Source organism: Halyomorpha halys, unplaced genomic scaffold, assembly GCF_000696795.3.
Source record: "Halyomorpha halys isolate HHAL.00 unplaced genomic scaffold, Hhal_1.1 Scaffold223.1, whole genome shotgun sequence".
Taxonomy (NCBI): Eukaryota; Metazoa; Arthropoda; class Insecta; order Hemiptera; family Pentatomidae; genus Halyomorpha; species Halyomorpha halys.
The window spans coordinates 1,318,400-1,338,040 of NW_027115445.1; the positions used below are offsets into that span (position 1 = coordinate 1,318,400).

The 19,641-nt window shown below is 31.6% G+C and overlaps 1 protein-coding gene across 1 annotated transcript in view; it reads right to left on the minus strand.

The window, feature by feature from the left end:
- Positions 1 to 18,812, minus strand: part of LOC106679816 (very long chain fatty acid elongase 7) — a 22,629-nt gene extending 3,817 nt beyond the window's left edge. Inside the window, exons 1-2 of the mRNA XM_014419167.2 lie at positions 18,770 to 18,812; positions 8,079 to 8,275 (exon numbers count right to left, since the gene is read on the minus strand). Coding sequence (XP_014274653.1) covers positions 8,079 to 8,275; positions 18,770 to 18,812 — 240 coding nt within the window. The remainder of the gene's footprint in view (positions 1 to 8,078; positions 8,276 to 18,769) is intronic.
- Between the last annotated feature and the right edge of the window lie 829 nt (positions 18,813 to 19,641).

A 19,641-nucleotide genomic window follows, 5' to 3' on the forward strand; every position in this document is an offset into this window, starting at 1 on the left:
ACCAATGAGTAGTTTCTCTACACGCCTGTAACACTCCAATTTAACTTAGATCAGATTTACTAAATGTATTATAATGTACAGTTATAAATAGCAATGAATAAATATTAAAAAAAAAAAAGTTAAACTCCCCTTTTTTTAATCAGAGCTGAACATAATCCAATAAGTCAGATCCGGTAGTTCTGACTTTTTGTTGAATTATGGTGTTGGCTGAATCAATAATTTTCGACATTTTCAAAAATATAAAAACCCACGAACATTTTTTACCTTTTTTCAATTATTGGCTCTTTTAATACCGGACTACTGAATGCAGCGAAAACGGCTTAATACATTCATTCTACATTTTGAGCCCAAAACTGTCTCTTTAGGCCCAGGTTTCTGGTAATTTCCAGGAAATATCTATGCTAGGACACTGAGATCATTCCACTGAACAAAGAAGAGGTTGGTTCCCCCAAACCGTACTGATGACTTCTCCAATTTCCAAGAGTAAATTTGCTGAAATATTAGCCCTAATAGAGCCTTTTTAAAAAGCAACATTTCATAAAAATCTACTGAAAGATTAGTTAGTTAATTTATTTTGAGAAATCTATATCTCAGAAACTATGTGACGTACAGATGTCTATTAACAATCAAATTAAAGCTAGTTTAATGTACTATTAAGTACTTTATGGCCTTTATCTTCGTAGGAATAGTAGTTTTCATGATATTTGCTAAAATAAATTGATTTATTGTTGTTCGGACAATAAGTTTGATTTATGAAAAACTTTATTTCAGAAACCATTGGACGTACAGATGTCTGTCTGCACAAGTCAAATTAAAGCTACTATATTAATATTATATATAAATTAAATTTACTATAAAATAGTTAAAAATGTTTATCTTTGTAGGATTAGTAGTTTTTATGATATTTGACAAAATAAACTCACAAAATGTTAATTTCTAGTTGTTCGTATAAAATGTTGGATTTTTGAAAATATATCTCTAGACTCATAAGACGCATATGTGTCTACCAACACTCAAAATAATGGAAATTTAACTTACTATAAAATAGTTTATGACACTTATCTTCGTAGGGGTAGTTTTGATGATATTCACAAATGAATATAAATTTGGCAAATCAAACTTATTGTCCGAACAACTATAAATCAATTTTTTTAGCAAATTTAATGAAAACTATTACTCCTACGAATAAATGTCATAAACTACTTTATAGCTCATTAAACTAGCTTTAATTTGAGTGCTAATAGACATCTGTACGTCACAAAGTTCCTGAAATATATAAATTTCTCAAAATAAATTAACTAACTACTGATATTACAGTACGTTCCATACAACATTTTTATGAAATGTTGCTTTTTAAAAAGCTACATCTCGAGAACTATTGAACGTAAATAGCTCTATTAGAGCTTACATTTTAGCAAATTTACTCTACTTTAATTGATGCTCTCTTAGATGTTCTATTGTTGTTGGTAGTTGTAAAGATATTGAGCTCCGAATAAAAAATTAATTGTTTTTAAGGCTTTGAAACAGCCGCCATTTTTATTCCCCTACCTATACTTGACAGACTCATCAATTTTGACTAGTAATTATACCTAGTTTTCAATTAAGTAATCAAAAAGTGGGGTGAAATAACTGCCTTTTTTCTCCTCTTGGGCTCTTGTACCACTGATATTTATCAATGGCTATTTTAATATTGATTTCTAAAACTTTATTTAAAATTATTATTCACTCTATAAACCTAAGTTAACATAAAATCAAGTAACGATTACAATAATAAAAATCTAATGAATATTTATATTATTTAAGTACATTTTACTCTTGCACTTTGAAAATTTTATTTTAATTTTGTAACAATGATAATGTTGAGTCCCGAGGATCATCCTGGGATGACTTGAGCCAAAACTAAGAAAAATTGACTGGTAGATAGTTTTGTTTTATTTATGATATGGTACGATGATTCAAAAATACAAGTTAGTTTATAGCCGGGGGAGTTAAGGCTTTATTAGCAACCTAGAGTCTGTAGCGGCACCGGCTGGCTTTTATTTCGTGGTCACTTTATATAATGAAAACGTGACCGTAAAAAAAAAAATTCCAAAACCCTATTTTTTGTCTCTATCTTCATAAATGATCAAGGCATGACCTAGGAAACCTTGACTATGATACGGGGATTTGGATGTAATTGTAATAAGTTGGAACATTTAACAATAAAGAGAAATTGTGCTTATTTATTTATATATTTATCTAGGGAGAAGCTAACTTGATGATTATAGAAATGTTTCTGACAGACATTCCTTCTGACAGTAACTGTTCTATACCAGTACTGAAGCCAAAGAGTTTTAAATTTCTTAATAAAAAATGAAAACGTTAGCTTTAGATCGTGGTTTACTTGTACTCATTCGTGAACAATTTAGGATCAAGTTTGATGACAAAATAAATGTTTTTTCTAACTTCTCCTGCGATCCTCGAAATCCTTAAAATAATTCTCCTCTAAATCACCTTGAATTTTTTCCCTCCCCCTATTTAATGTTAGCTATGGCCAAACAATGATGCTGATTTGCTTCTCCAATGAGCTGACGCAAATTGCTGTTGTTACTTGAATTAAACAGGGCTTGCCACATGCTGCGAATAAAGATAAACATAACACTGGCGACAGTTTTCTGTTTGATATTAAATCTATGGAAATTTTAAAATATTATGGAAAATATGACAAAAATAAAAATATATTAAATTATCTAATGATCTTTCATTGTAATCACACCTTTACACAGTGGCGTAGTCGGGATGGCAAATGGCAAAAATAAACCACAATAAATAATGTCTTTTAAAAATTTAAACCATTTCATTGCATATTTTTGTCGCGGCTACTTTGTTCTTTTAAAAAAAGTAGACCAGTAAAGTTTAAAGAGTAAAGTTTTTTATTTTAACTTTAATAAATAGTGACAGTATCGTTCCAGATCGGTTTGGAAGTCAGGTTATAATCATAAGTCTATATACTTATAATACATGTTATATAAATTTAAATAGGATATTTGTAAGACTTTTTGTAATAAATCTGAATATTATATTAAAAAACATACATACATAATTTTTTTATTTTTAACCTGTACAATTCGCAATAATGATGACTCTTCTAAAACGTTTTTAGAACTACTCTATATTTTAGTATTTTAAATTAATATACCTAAGCCGGTGGCGAAATTTTCCTCCTCTCCGGGTTGCAGACAACTACCCTACGCCACTGTCTTTACATTTCAATCTCAAAAGAATTATTCCATTCACCAGTATAATTTAACAATCAATTAATAATTTAAAATTTTTTTTTTTTTGTTAGAGTCATCGATATAAAATACATAATTATGTGTTCTTAAAAAAAGTTTATTCAGGCAGAAAGAAACAATCAAAACGTGCTCAAAACATGTTCTAGCTTATAAGGAAGATGGGTATTTTGATGGAAATGTAGGTATTCATGTTATAAAAACATTTAAATTAAACATAAAAATACTATATAGTATTTTTTGTGTAGAATAGTTTTGTGCTCAACTATACAGGGCAAGTAGATCATCAGTAATATTTGTCTATTTAGGAATACCAATAACATTTCTTTTCAAAATCACAGTGATGGGGTAATCTCCAACATTATACCCACATTGCAAGAATTTTTATTTTTACGTTGCCATAATATAATAACTCATTGTAGGGAACATAACATTATTCGTTCAAATATATAAAATAGTTTTATTAAAAATTCGAAAGTATACTGTTTGTTAAATTTCCTTTTTTAACAAGACACCAATATATGCCTATAATTCGTATATTATTATATGAATTTACTAGCAGATAGTCATTGTTATGACTTATTGTTATACTAATGTAATTGTTAGTATTTTTAATTTTTCATTATAATAAAAAAAATATAATTTGGAACAATATATTTTTTAGTGTACTGTATAAAATGCAAAAACCGTAAAAAAAAAAAAAATTGTTAAAGTTTAAAAGTTGATGATTAATATTTTTTATTTGAAAGTTAACTAAATATTTAATCGATTCATTTTATTAAAGGTTTATAAATCCATGTGATCATATATGTATAATATATTATTACATACGTAATAGTAATACATATAATATATATATGTATATAATATTGATATGATAATCATAATATTCTACACAAGTGCCGGACAGATTCATAATTTCTTAATGTCTGACTGCAGACAACTTGACAACATTCAGACAAGACCGATACAGAACATTTTTACTGAAACAAGCGACATGGGCAGAAACAGAAGAAAGACTGATTTTTTAAAGTTTGTCAAAAAATAGACTTTAAGTTATTAAACGATGAATGTAGGAAGACAGATTAATTTTATCACTTGTCATATTTGTATTTTACTGCCCTTATAATTATTTATATTTTACTTCACTGTCTTATATATAATAGTACTTAACATATTATTTGATTATTTCTTTGGTACTTTATTATTTTTTACTTTCCCTTTTGATTTTCTTTTCTTTTATTAATTTAATTTTATAGATATAACTCACAGTTATAATCGAACATTAAAATTAATGTAATTTTAAAATGTAACATGTAATTCATGTAATTTACCTAATATTACTTGGTATAGCCCATGTAACCAATAATTAGGATTACCATTGAAGGAAAAAATATACATAGAATATTAATATTAATAGTAAAATTTTTTCTATTATATTGATGGCAACTGAAGGCGGTTTTAGTGCCTCATCACAACAAATCTTATTTTTATAGTCTTTACCTTTGAAATTACATAGAGGTTACTCCATTTCATATTGTCTAATAAGTTTCAGCCTTTCTCCCTCACTCCCCTTACTCTTTCTATTATTTTTCCCCATCTTGTTTATCTAATGGTTGATTCAAAGTTTGAAAATGTGTGCTGGATGACTGGCGTCAGTGCACTGCAAGTAATGCACTGTAACCCATACCGCTGCATTGCATATATGTTTAATAACAATAGATCTCTTAAACAAAACGACAGTCAGTCAGTTATCTTTTAAAGATGTTAGTTGAGATCAAAATAGATACACGAATAATAGTCAGTACGTACTATTAGTATTCTCGACATAGCCAAAAAGTTGACAAATATTGACAACCAACGTAAGTTGGAGTAAATAAGGTTCCATAAACAAAACATCGTCCTGCTTATTTCCGCCTTGTCACAGTTTTTTTCAACTAATGAACCCATATATACTGCAATCACTATTCAAATGAGCCTCCTGTTCAAACACAACCCCCTCCTCGTATCCGCAGCCTTCATCGTGTATATAAACCTAATCCTGATAATAATTAAAGTAGACCACCAGCCGTCGCTAGAAGCCGCTGATTGTCTCTGAACTATCACGATGATGTCCACTGCTGCACTCCTCACCTTGCTAGGCTTCATTGCCGTCACCCAAGCTGCCCCACAGTACGGCGGTCGGTTCCCACCGATGCGACCAGGTGGAGGTCGCCCATGCGGCCCTAAGGGACCAGGAGTATTACCAGTAGCAGTACCGGTCTTACAACCTCAGATCCCAGCAGCTCTTCCACAAGCGAACCTTGGAGCACTGCAAAGTATACTGGGAGCATTGGCAAATCAGCAGGCTGCTACACAAGCTTCAGTACCTAACCTACAGGCACTACAAAGTTTATTAGGTTCATTGGCGCCCACACAGGCAGCCACTACCGCTGCACCAGTCACTCAACAAACACTTGCACAATTGCAGAGCTTGTTGAGTTTGTTAGCAGCACAGCAAACAGCAACAGCAGCTCCAGTGACTGCAGCGCCAACTCTTGCACAACTTCAAGGCTTGCTGACCTCACTTGTTGGTTAAATGTAAGCTAAACCATAAGTCTACTTATGCTCTATGTAGGTTATGTAATAAAACCATAAACATCAGGTTTATATAGCTATCATATTCTTTATTAAGCCTTACCTCTTAAGCATTTATCGGTATTTACTATTCATCAAATGTGTTACCACACGACACTTTATCGGTAGTCTAGAGTTACATATCTCTCTTACGATTTATAGTGTTATTGACCTTGATTCTGGAGCATTATTGGTTTTGACTAATGATGTAAACAACTTTCTTTTATACTACAATCTAGAATTCGCTACTGTTCTCAATAACTGCAAAACATTTACGATTATTAGTGTTTAGTCATAGATGACAGACTATACCTCAATAGTCAATTTTTTTTAATTGAGCTTAGTCTGAATTTGCATTTTTGTTTAATTGGTTTGATACCTCCAAAACTAATTATGATATAAATAAAATCCATTCATATTCATCTTTAAATTGACATTTAGTTTTCTTCTATATTTTCTTATACAAATAATTGGTTGGTTTTAGCAAAATATAACGTATTTGGGTAAGTTTGGTAGATTTGGGAGGTTAAAAAAAAAGCAAAAAAAAAAAGCAAACATCTTAGAGAAAAATATAAATTAAAACCATGAAACAAGCACCTCTCATGGTGATTGGTTTAGAAGAAAATATATATTCATTCAACTGGGATTAGAATATATTAATACAATCTTGAAAATAAAAAACGTACGGAAAGTTATGTTTGAATGAATTATTGTTCACCAATATCAATGTATAAATGTTACATTTTAACGTAGGTGTCTATGGATACTTCGGTAATGTAAGTTAGAAAATCTGCATTATAAAGAGATTACCTTCCTGAAGGTGTGTTGACAAAAGTTCCCGAAAACTCGTCCAGCGTTAATCACCAGTTGTTAAAAGGAAGATCTCTTGATGAAAAATTTGATATATAATGTTGCGTCTGTCTCCAAAACCGACCTAGGTTATTGTAATTCTACTTTGGGTTCACGCGCATAAGCGCTGGCACTTGCCTACGAAGATTCGTATCACATGAGATACTTTAGCCTCCATTATGAAATATTTTTCATTATATAAAAGATTTTATTGGTCTTGAAAGAGTATTCAGCTCGAATTATTTGAACGAGAGGTACGAAGACTGCGCGAGGGCTATTTTAGCAACACCATCACCAACTTGTGGTTCTTTCCTGACTAAAAATCTTATAAAAAAAATTGTGGGCAATAGCTGGGTCCATATTTATGTGCCAAATAATGTCACAATTATAGCTTGAGAGACTTATCGATTATTAATGACCCGGTGAGTGGAAGATAGTACACGTGTTGATAGTTCGTTCAACTATCTAAGAGAAACTGGGTAAACAAGAGTATGTGGATCGTGGGTTGGGTGACATTCTCTCTTGGGGCTTCACAAATGAGACCGATTCGACTTTTGTAACGCCTAGCAGAGTACCTTATATGCAAATCCTCTTGACATCTATCAAGTGAACTTTCTATTTACTTGAATTTTGAAATAATCTTTAGAGATCTTTTTGCATCTCATTATATAAAAGCCATTACTGAGCTAAACATGTGGGTATTACTCAGTAGGTGTTGACGATTTCCGTCCAGTGCTTCAACTGCAAAGAGCTCAGCTGATCCAGGAGGAGAAATTTGGTATCCTCACGTCATGTAAAAGCAAAATAAATGATTTATAGATCACGGGTGAATTTATAATTTTAAGGTGTCTGTTCCGATTTCTCCACCAGTATTATACTGTATCACCAAGACGCACCCCAAGTTTTAGATTCAATAGTGGCTGAGACTTAATGGTGGTACAATAACATTTGACATTTGAGTTTATTCCATATTTTTTTTTAACTTTCAAATCATAATTAAATGTTTTAAATGAAAAACATTTTTTGAGTAGGTATAGAACTGTGTCACAAAGTTTAAAAAGTACACCCATTCCTACCATCCTCCGGGACGCCTGAAAAGAAGAAGCCATCGAGACCTTCTAATGTACAATGTTATTAGAGAGCTACCAATGGGTAGTTTCTCTACTAGCCTCCATCATTTATGATCTTACATCAGATTTACTAGATGTATTATTATGTAAATAAAGCTGTAAATGTCGAATAATTAAAAAAAAAAGAATTCTTAATCTTACACTACATAATCCATACAACTTTCACATAAGACATCAAAGCTATTGTATGTTGTAAAAAGATAATACTTACAAGGTACAAAAGATGAGAATTCATGAGAATCTGAAAAATATTGTAGACCATAAGTGACTTCTTCAATTGTAAAGGTTTCCTGTCGTTCATCAACCAAGGCCCGAAGACTTTGATCGCAACCAGGTAAAAGGTGATGACGATGAAGACGTGATGGTGGTCGACCATCAGCGGAGGAAAGTGTTCCAGGACTTTAGGCTCTGAAAGCAAAGAATAACAGATAACTCCGGAAGTATAGGATAAGTTCTTATAGATCGATATACTGATGATTGGTCTATGGTCTAGAGATCCGTCCCCGATGCCTCATATATGGAGTCCCGGAGACTGTTAAGCAGCCCTGTGCACATTTTGCGGAGTAGGGTTAATGTTGATGAGAAGCACAGGAGCTTACATCCTCACTGAGGAGAACTTCTTGTAGTTCTAGAATTTCATTTATGGGTAAAAGACTGCGGTGGGTCCAGCCCATTTCTAGCATGAAGGTCCAAGAAGAAAACCACCACCGGAAGATGAGAGCAACCCTCAGCCGTGGATTTAAAAAGAGTGCTTACGTTTATGTGAATAAGTTATATTTATCTATATTTTTTAATTATAGCAGTGGGATATTTTGCAGTAAAGTGTAGCACGGCACTCCTGCAAATTAATATTCTGACTGAATAATTTTATCGGAAAAAAGTTAAGAAACCACGTAATTAGACATCGTTTTGATTTAGGTTTCTATATTTACGTAAACTTTATGCATGACTATTATTTGTTAATTTTTTATACTTAGCAATTTATTCACTGGCACATTCTAAGTTCACCTTAAAATAATGAAAATTAATTTTTTCAGGGTGGTTCTATATTATTTGGCACTAAACGGAGCATGCCAGACAATAAAAGTGCCTAGGTTTAGTCAAAGACTTCTATGGAATTATGGCAAAGTAAAATTGATAAATAAGTACTAGAAATTTCCAAAATGAAAAATAATTTATTAAATAGCAGTGCACAATTTAATAATGATAAAATAAGTTAATTTCTGTCTATTATACCTCAGGCCCGTAGCGTGTTAAAATATTATTGTATGTAGGAATATTCTTCTCGAAAATGTCACCTTTTCTAACGTGACGTATCTGACGGTGTCTGGGAGGCTCCTATATGAACTTACTTCTACAGGAAATATATCAAAGAATATTTGGATCCCCTGTAGCTCAGTGGTTAAGTGGTTATCAATTAGATGTCTATTGGTGGTACCGGTTGGAATCAGGCCTGGGGCGTTGACTTCTTTCATTGGGTGGCGGTCCCACAAAATGAAGAACTTTGACCCCCAACCATGGTTAGGCAGTATAGAACTCCAATGGGAGTCTTGGCCGAAAAAAAAGGCAAAGAATATTTAACTAACTTGGGGAGTCTATTAATGAAAAACCACCTCAAATCCTTTCTTATCTCTTGAAAAGTTGGGATTTATCAGTTACGTACTTATACTTTTCCTGACGAAATATTATAAAGTTGTTAACAGATCAAATCGTTTCGTTAAAGTGTGGGCTAAACCTATTTCAAAAACATGTTTTTTTTTAATATAGTATATGGCAATCTACGGGAATAGTAAGTGTTCGCCTATGCATACTGACTCAGCTTCAATCTTTGAAACATTTCTAATATCGTTATATCTATACTAGAATATATTAATAATAAAATAAAATTGAAAAGAAAAAAATATTCGATAACCGTGACATAATTGATGTACTAAATAATTTTTTTTTATATACATTCGTACATATTTGTTTTGTTTTTTTAAGAAATACTTACGGAACTTGAGTGATATTATCGTTTAATAAAGTTGTAAAATGATATGGTCATCTAGTGTCTACCAAATGTCTGTCAGTATGTGCTTAACAGTTAGGGGCAGGTTACACTGTCATGTTGGTCTAGATGTTACTGACAGTATCACAAAAGCTTTGCTATTATTCAATGTAATAAAACCTACAACCTAATTTCTAATTTTTATTTATTTTGTTTCCAGTAAGTAATCCTTAGCACTCCGTACACAGGCATAACTGACTGACTTTTATGTAATTTCCTCTAATTTGTTGTTTTAAATTCTCATTTCTTCATGTTACATGCCAAATCTATGTATAAAGGTCTATTTTATCGAAAAAAAAAAAAAAAAAAAAAAAGTGGTAAAGAAACGATATGTTCTAACGGTTACCGGACACACTCTTCAAAAACACCCGAACCCAATCGACTGTCACAGTTCATCAAGATCAGGTTGGTGACACATTGACCGTTACAGAGGAATGTCCTACCTAAGATGGAACGTAACACAGACCAGGGCGTAAAAAGAAGCAAAGGTTGGTGTTTGTACTGTACTAAATAGTATGTTTTAATAAGTGTTTAAAAATATTATTCAGAGCTAGGAACTGTGAAAAACATTTTTGTAATAATTAGTTGAAACCTTAACAGATACATTTCTATTTGTTCTAATGTTTCACCCTGTGAAATATTATCTCAACAACGATTATTATTGATAAATAATTTTAAAAAATATTAATTTGTTTCAAAAGGAAACAACATGGATGTTCCTAGACTAGTAGGTTTCCAAGAAAATCACGGACATGGTGATAATCGCTCAAGGCACTTAATAATAAGTAATAACACTAAATAAGTAATAATAATAAGTAATAATTAGTGATAAAGGCTCAAAGCAAGAAAGAACATGGATTCTCTATTCCCCGATCGTTTTATTAATACTATTATTTTTTTTAAAACTTATTTATCCATTCAAGTGTTTCCTGTAACCGGTTTTTTATTATATTTTCTTTTTAATCTAAGTGTTAGTCTTATTCTCGTAAAATGTATCTATTAGTTTGTTTTTGGTAAACTGATCTACTGCTGTGACTATGAATGATGGTCTGCTCTCACATTACCGTCTAATATTGAATTTGTTTAGCGGGTCACTGAAGAGGATCTAGGAGGGTGAATTCCGGAGAGCGAATTTGTTGATCGGGTGAATTGAAAAATTGTGAAAGGGTGAAATTGGAGAAGCAGAAATGAGAAAGAAAAATAGGAATGAATTGAAACATTTGTATTTGTTGTACAGACCGAAATAGATTGTAAAAGGAAACTGTAGAGGGGAAAAATATTGTTTATTATATCTTATTATTGTATCTCTTTTTTTCTGATTATACCATGTATGTGTAATTTATATATGTCCGATTACGAATCGATAAGTATGCTGTGTGAAATAGCAAACTAATGTATTTAGGCAGCATAGATAAATAATGTATTTCTCTCTCTCCCCAACAGTTTCATCATAAATATTTTCTTAAGAAAACTAATTTTTGAAAAAATTATAAATCAGACATCATGTTTTACGACTGAACTCAGTAATTGAGGATAAGAAAAAATAAATTGAGCTTTATTTTAATATAATTTAAAAAGACGTACCCGGATTCATTTCGGCTATTAATGAATGAACACATGATCGCACCGTAACATTAACCTACATCGGCTGTATGACTAACGACTCCAACCTGTGATTCGACAGATCCGTGCCGTTCTTCATGAAGCGGCACAATCTCTTCCACTCCACTCGCTTAAAACACTGACAAGAAGAATCGTTATATCCGAGGTACTGTTATTGATTGAAGAGAAACACGATTGCTGAGTCGTTGTTCCTAAAGTGTCAGATGAAATTTGCCGTGAGATATGGTACCGTACATTCCTGTCATGCTGTGTGGCATACTTTTCCAAATTGACAAATTACCTTCGCCTCCTAGGGTTCTAGGTCAACAGTCCATATTCGAAAATTTATTTTTTATGTACCTCTAGTATACAACAGATAAGAAGTTAAAATTTAATCTGTTCATGTTTATTTAATGGTTTAGCTGGTTCAAATGAATAACACAGATTTTTCAAGTTCCTGTTATTAACTAATAAATAACGCAGTCGTTTGTCCATCTCCTTCCTTTAACGATCAATTTATTTTATCTTTGCATCTACTATGTAGTGATACGAGTTTAACTCATAGATATCTGATCAGTAAGCAGCCACCGCCAAAATGTCAATACTGCAACAGTGTACTTACGATCAGTTACATATTTGAGAAATGTCTTATTTATTCTGCGAACTTGAGTAGATTGGGAGTAGGACCGAGTGTATCGGATGGTCTGAATGATGACCAGAAGAACGTGGAAATGGTCTTAGTTTTCTTAAAAAGGAATGGACTTCTAAATAAGATTTAAACCAGAAAATCTGTTATACGTAATAAAAAATACGAAGGAAGTAATTATTTAAATTTTTTTTCTCGAAATTATTTAAACAGAAAAATAAAGTGAAATAGAATTATAAATATAAATGAAACAGAATTATAAAGCTCGATGGGCGTTGATGACCTCAGGGTTTTACGCCCTAAAGCCACAGACAACAACAACAACAACAACAACGATGTAGTGATGTTTTTGGAAATGGATATCCCAGTCTTTTATTTCATTCTGCCGTCTCTGTTAAGACTGGTATACCCCTTCACGACCGTAAGAGTAAACCTTATGATGTGGAGTCAGTTTCCATCCTGTGAGGATACATGGCGAGAAACCGTAAAACCCATCTTATCAATTCATATCCATCTAGCAACCCAAACTATGAACATGCGTTGTTGAAACTCTCTGATATATCAGTATGTACTGTGTAGTAATTGAAGAGTACTCTATAGAGTACCTCACATCTTAAATTGGAGTCAGAACTTATTAATTATACACAGCTACCTCTACACTTATAATTACAAAATCTTCCATAAATCCTTTATACTTAATCATTGTATCACAAATGATATTATCCCTGAAGATAATATTTCATTTGTTACAAGTAAGGTTAATACTTAATTTTTGTTCACTCCCCCTCCCCTGTCATCAGCTTACCAACCAATACTGGGAAGGTCGAGCTTTCATTCCGAGGGACCACTGCGAAAAAAAAAAATTAAACCCCACCCAGCCCGAAATGGAACCGGTGCCGATACAGTCTCGTGGGAGTTAAGGTGACACCTCAACAAACTCGTCTACACGACCTCAAGTAATAGTATATGTACCTACTTTAATAACAATTACAAGACTGTTATAGCTCACTAGCTTGTAGCTATCATCCGAGTCTAAGTTTTCGAAAATACTTAAAAGCGTCTCAAAAGATGACTAAGATATCTCGAATAGTAGTTTTGATAACTACGAACTCAATTATTTTCTGTAGCTTTGTTAAAATAGTAGACCCAATAAATTTAAAATTATATCAACATTAAAAAAAATATAAATTTAGGAGGTAATATTTAAGAAATTGAAATTCTAAGCATTTTGTCTAGCGCTTCCTATGCCCAACCAATAATCTAAAACTAATCTATACTCAAGAGTAGTCAAGGAAAATCATTCGAGTGGATCGTAGTGGTGGACACACTATTACCTAAGAATATCGTAAAGTCAGCTTGAATCTAATAAACATATTATTTTTATTATGTATTGGATTAAAAAAATATGCAAATCTTAATTGAGAAATAATTCGTCATTCAAAAGAAAACTAGCAATAAGCAATTTAAAAAAAAATATTCTGTAAAATTGTTGACCGCAACTGCCGATAGAATAAAGAATTTACAACCTCACTATAACAATTCGAAGACGGGACAATTTCCAAATTATCATCTCTCCTATTTGTCTTCCCAGGCGGTTCCAAGGAATGCTAACTCGATTAGCACTGGTGTCCGATGGCACTGATGTGGAAAAAGAAGTAGCCAATGTATATATATATATAAGATCGATTCAATAAAAAAAAATCGATTTATTATTAAACCTTTATTTTTATTTGTTTTTCACTAATGAATACATAATGTCTTCTTTTGTTGATTTATCATTAATAAATATGAAATTGACTATTTATTCTAAAATTTTGACCAGATTTTAGAATTATGTTAAAGTATTTTAACAATTTCCCAACAATATTATGAACTCCACCTCTTCGAAGCAGCTCTTATGAAGGCTAGAAATTTGGGCCGAAACGTTGAAACTAATAAATAAGTTTTTAATTAGAGAAGATGGTCGAGGGGGGGGGTCAGTAAAAAGAACACAAATAAACAAAAAAATATTTATTCATGTGGACGTTTTGACCTGAGTTCTTCATCAAGGCTATAGAACCAAAAGACATAACAGCCATCATTTAGAGAAACATAAAATTGAAAAGAAATAGTATACTAACAAATTTGGAAATTATGAAAATTTTATAGTTCTCTAAATGACGGTTGTTATCTGTTTTTTTCTATAGCCCTGATGAAGACCTGAAACTCAGGACGAAACGTCAGCATGAATAAATAATTTGATTGGAGAAGTTTGTCGGGGGGTGCGGTCAGCAAAGAACAACATAAATAAAAAAAAACATATTTATTTATTTTATGCCGACGTTTCGACCTGAGTTTCAGGTCTTCATCAGGGGTTGTAACCAAATAAATAATTTGGTTTATTTATGTTCTTTTTACTCACCGCACCCCTCGACCATCTTCGCCATTTACCTTATTACTTATTAATCTAAGGTTACCATCTACAAATCATTAAATAAGTGTTCTACATTGACCATTTTCTTCTCCTTATATATTATTCAATATTTCAATTTTCTAACCTTTTTCGGTTTTGTATATTTCACTTTTCCGTTGCGAGTGATGTTGCACTTGGTATTGATGATCCTCTTTTTCATATATTCAGACATAGCATAATACATATCAAAATTCCTAATTTCAAAAGTACTGGTTTTAAATTTTAGCTATAGCTGCAATGTTTTCAATAGTTTTCACGGTCTGATATTTCACTCTCAAATATCAAATTTTCAGCTTTTGAAGCTATTACGAGAGGGTGTGACACCCCTCTCTTGAAGACGTCTCTGTCCAGCTTTTCTTATTGTTACCTGGTTTTCCACTACTACAATAGCCTGTGGCTGCACTTGAGGAACGGATTTTCAAGATGATCACGCACGTCTGGGGCGCCACACCTTTCCATCCCATTCTGGGCCTTCGCATTATCCTGGAGGCACGTCCGGTGTCATTCCGGTAGTACGGTCAGCACAACGGGAGATGCAGCTATTTGAAGGATTAATCCTAATATATATTACACACTTTACTTTCTTAACCCTCGGTTAATAGGATTGAAACGTTCTCTCAGATTCTACAAATATATTTAGTTTGGAGCGACTGAAGTATTAAAAAAGTAGTGAGGTGACAGATCCTAACTCCCGAACACGGGTTCGAGTGTGGCTATGAAAATTTAATTTATATTACATTATCCCCTGATAGAATCTGTGGCCTGTTGATTCTCCTGGGGCACCTCTAGCCTCTATGATTGACAGACACGAATTTAAGGATAAAAATGAAAAAAATGTCCACACATTTATAAAATCCAATTACTAAAAATTTTCTTAACAGTGTGGATTTAGTTGAACTAGGTATAATTTAAGAAGTGTGAGAGAGAACGGGGTTAGGTCAGTGATGCAAACACATTAATAAATGGAACTTTTTTTTCATTAAGTTATACTTCAGCCGAAGTTGTAAGTCTTCATCAAGAGGAATGATTCAGAATGCAAAATTACTTGCTCGTCATCTGTGGCATGCCTCTTCTATTTGGCCTAATGATTCTCACAAGATTAAAAGATATTAAAATATTATTTGAAATCAGATAAATTTATTAAAATAACACAATATATTGCATGAAAAGTAAAAATATACTAAAATTTTTAAAGAAACATATATTGTATCCATGGGTCAAAAATTTAATAAACTCCAGTAAGGAACTAGGTCTTGAAATAAACACCGATAAAACAAAATAAATGGTTAGCAGTAGAAACGTCAGCAATTTCGGTGATATAAATATAGGAGGAAATACGTTTGAACAGGTAGATAGGTTTAAGTATTCAACCTAAGTTAAAATCTAAAATGCGGGAAATGCTTGTTATTTTTCAATTTCGAAACTGCGCCTTCTTTCGAAAAACTTAAAAATTAGAATTTACAAAATTTACTTCCCACTGTTCTTTATGGATGTGAGACATGGCCTCTTATACTAAAGGATGAACAGCGCCTTAAGGTTTTCGAAAATAAAGTATTACGCAAAATATTGGGACCGAAAAAGGATGAATTAAAGGGTGAATTTAGAAGATTACACAACGCTGAATTAAGGGACCTACACCCGGCAAATATAATTCAAGTTATAGCATTGCGGCGTATAAGATAGGCGTGTAAGGTTGTAGGGCTTAGTAACGAGCGGATTCCTAAATTATTAATTAACACTGAACCAAAACGTCCGTGGGGTAGACCGAAACGTAGATGGGAGGATTGCGATAAAACAGATATAGTGGAATTGGGTTTGGAGGGGTATCACTGGAAGGATGTATGGATAGAGCGTTTGGTGGTATCGGTATCGAACTATCGTGTTCGTTAGGCCTTTATTATTATTATTATGGATAAAAAATTAATTATCATAATATTTAATGGAATAAAATTTAATTAAAAACAGTACTTTTTTGAACAAGGGGGATTAACTAACAATAAGTATTTTCCTTTCTATAACCACTGGAGCTACTAAAGAGTTATATGCACCGAAGCATAAATAATGTTCATACTTTTAAAATTTGTGTTGTGTGTACTTTTTTCTTTTTGACAAGAAGAGAAACAACATCTACTTAGAGGGTTATCATGAGTTGAGGATTGACAGAATGTCAGAGACACTAACTACACTCTGAATATCTGAGAGATGGCTTAGGGGTGGGTATAAGCCATCTCTCAGATGTAGTGTCAACTGGAGTATTAACAATGGTCTTATCTATTTATTCATTTAATTTTTTTTACGAGATAACAAAAGACTACTTCAGCTCTCAATACAATGTGTAAATAAATTATGTACTTTTAACACTAATTTCTTCGCGGTTACAATTTATTTGGTAAAACGATAACAAAGAAGTAATTTGAGTCGGTAATTTTAACCATTTCTTAAAAATATAAATTACTGCAACTAAACAGTACAGTTTCATTACCACTCTGTAGATGAGAAGTTATATTTCTATTGTTCAAAAAAAGAAATAATATGTTTAATGAATTTCAAAAATCTAAAATTAATCATAAATCCCATTGTTTTGTTGGCTCATGGTTCAGCTTTTATCACAGAATTTAAAAAAATAAATAAATGTACCAAGCCAATTGATAATATATTGTTTAACGACAAGATACACAACAAATAGTAAGACTGTACATAAATCATGGAGAAAAAAGTATTGTTAACTTTCGAAAAGAGAAGAAGAATTAAAACCAAAAGAACAGACTATATTTAAAAAAATTAAATAGACAAAAAAATATAACAATGTTTTTCTAATTGCTCAATGCAAAATGTGGAATTTAGTAATATGAAATTATGAAGAAAAAAATTATCTAATATATAAAATTATATTTTTAATATATCTGTTTTATTACTTTTTGGGTTTTCACTTGTTAATTTCTTTCTATCTTTGTCACATGTTTGCTTTAAAAAAATAAATTATTAAGCTTTAGTAATTTTGTATATATCTGTACACTGTAAAAAAACTAAATTGCTAACATATATCTTAACGTTTTTAGAAATGGGTTCAGACTAAGAAAAAAAAGGGTAAATTATTGGTCTAATTCTAATTCAATTTATTATTTCGAAGTATTATAAGGCATTTACGAATTTTTTAAATAATAACTTAAAACCAGTGTAACATTTTAATAAAATTACATTAATGGATGCTGGAATGATATAATATATCAAGGTTATAGATTATCAGAATACTAACCGATCCTTTCCGAGCATTTCATTTCAAAACCAGCCATGTAAATTTTAAAATTTTTTATAACATTTTTTAATACAGGAAACTTAATAAATCATCCTATTTTCGATTGAGATATAAATTTATTTATACGATTCTCTGATCAATCATTTAAAAACGACTCTGACTTGATTACAATTCCAAGTTGTTTGAATCTAAAAATAATTTATAAACCATCTATTATGTCTTTTTTATTGATTAATATTTTTTTGATATTTCTTCCTCAATAATAAATCTTTTGTAATACATTTCAATATAATAGCTCATAAATAATTTCACATTTCATCTTTCATTATTAGTAAATGTATTTTTATTTATTTGAGGATTCTAGTTTTTTTTTATTACATTATCACATGGTAAAAGAATTTTTTTTAAAGTTATTTTAGTTTTTTTAAATATTAACATGATTTAACAGCTTTTAGAATAAATATTTTTATCTCGGGATAATTTAATGCCAAAACCGAAATAAAAATCTTAAAAATGCACTTGGCAAGTTTTCCGATGGAACCTCTTAAATGATCTATTGCCCTAATTTAAAAAAATACACAAGTTCTGATTATTGAAATATTTTCAATATTCTTGGAATATGAATAATTTTTAAATTAAACAATGTTTTTTTTAAATTTTTTAATAGTAATCATCGTACCGGTTCAATGCTCTCTCAACACTTTGATAATTTAGTTTTTTTTTGTTTTATGCTAGTTATGCTAGGTTCTACTTTACTTACACTAAGCTGAGAAACATCCATATTTTGGAATTCAAACAAACTTTCAACAATTATTGTACCATTCATATTGGTAACGGGGCAAAAAAATACTTCATAATAATAATAATAGTAAATATCACTGTGTAAAATGTAGACTTACCAAAAGTAACATTGTGGAGAGACGGGAACCCGACCAGATCCATGACCGCGGAAGGAATGGTCCGGAGACCCCATTCCTCCCCCCGAAAATAAGATCTGTCCCCACTACATGCCTCCTCGAACCACCCCAACTTCAACCTTCTACTACCCTCTTACCTTAAATAATTTTAATATTTTATTTCCTTTTAAAGGGAGTTGTCCCATCGTTTAAATATCCCATTAATTTTACTCATTATGATAATTATCGCATAATATATGATTGGGCTTACAAAAAAATGAAAAATTATTCAATAAAGAGGTGCGGTAATTATAGTAAAGAAACCTATAATAAATTTCATTGTTTACGAATAGCTAAATATTAAATCCATATAGACTTGGATATACTGCATGCATTGTATTGTAACAAATGGAATGTTCTAGGGTGAGTGCATAAAGAATTCTTTATTTTTCTAGAAGCAATACTTACACTACACTTCGAAAAGAATCAGGAGAAAGACAAGACCCGACACGAATTTCATGTACAGAGTATAGATGTATTGCCTGCACTATTATTAAGTACGTAGCTCTCGTGAATGAACTAGGAAGACTCTAATGACGGTCCTATGTAAGTAGGACCTGAGTTTTCTTTTCTTTTCTTTTTTTTTTTTTTTTTTTTTTAATAAATAAAAGTAAACACCTGTATCGTTTCAAACCAAAAAAGGCTTTTGGATTCAGTCTTTGGTTTCTAGATCGATGGTGGTGCAAGGATATGATTTGGCCAAGATCACGCTTAAAAATCAAGCTTTTCTCTCAACGACCACTATATAGAAGGTGGGTTATCGTGTTACAGACTTTTACTAATGCTGACATTCTTCAAAAATTAACACTCAGAAT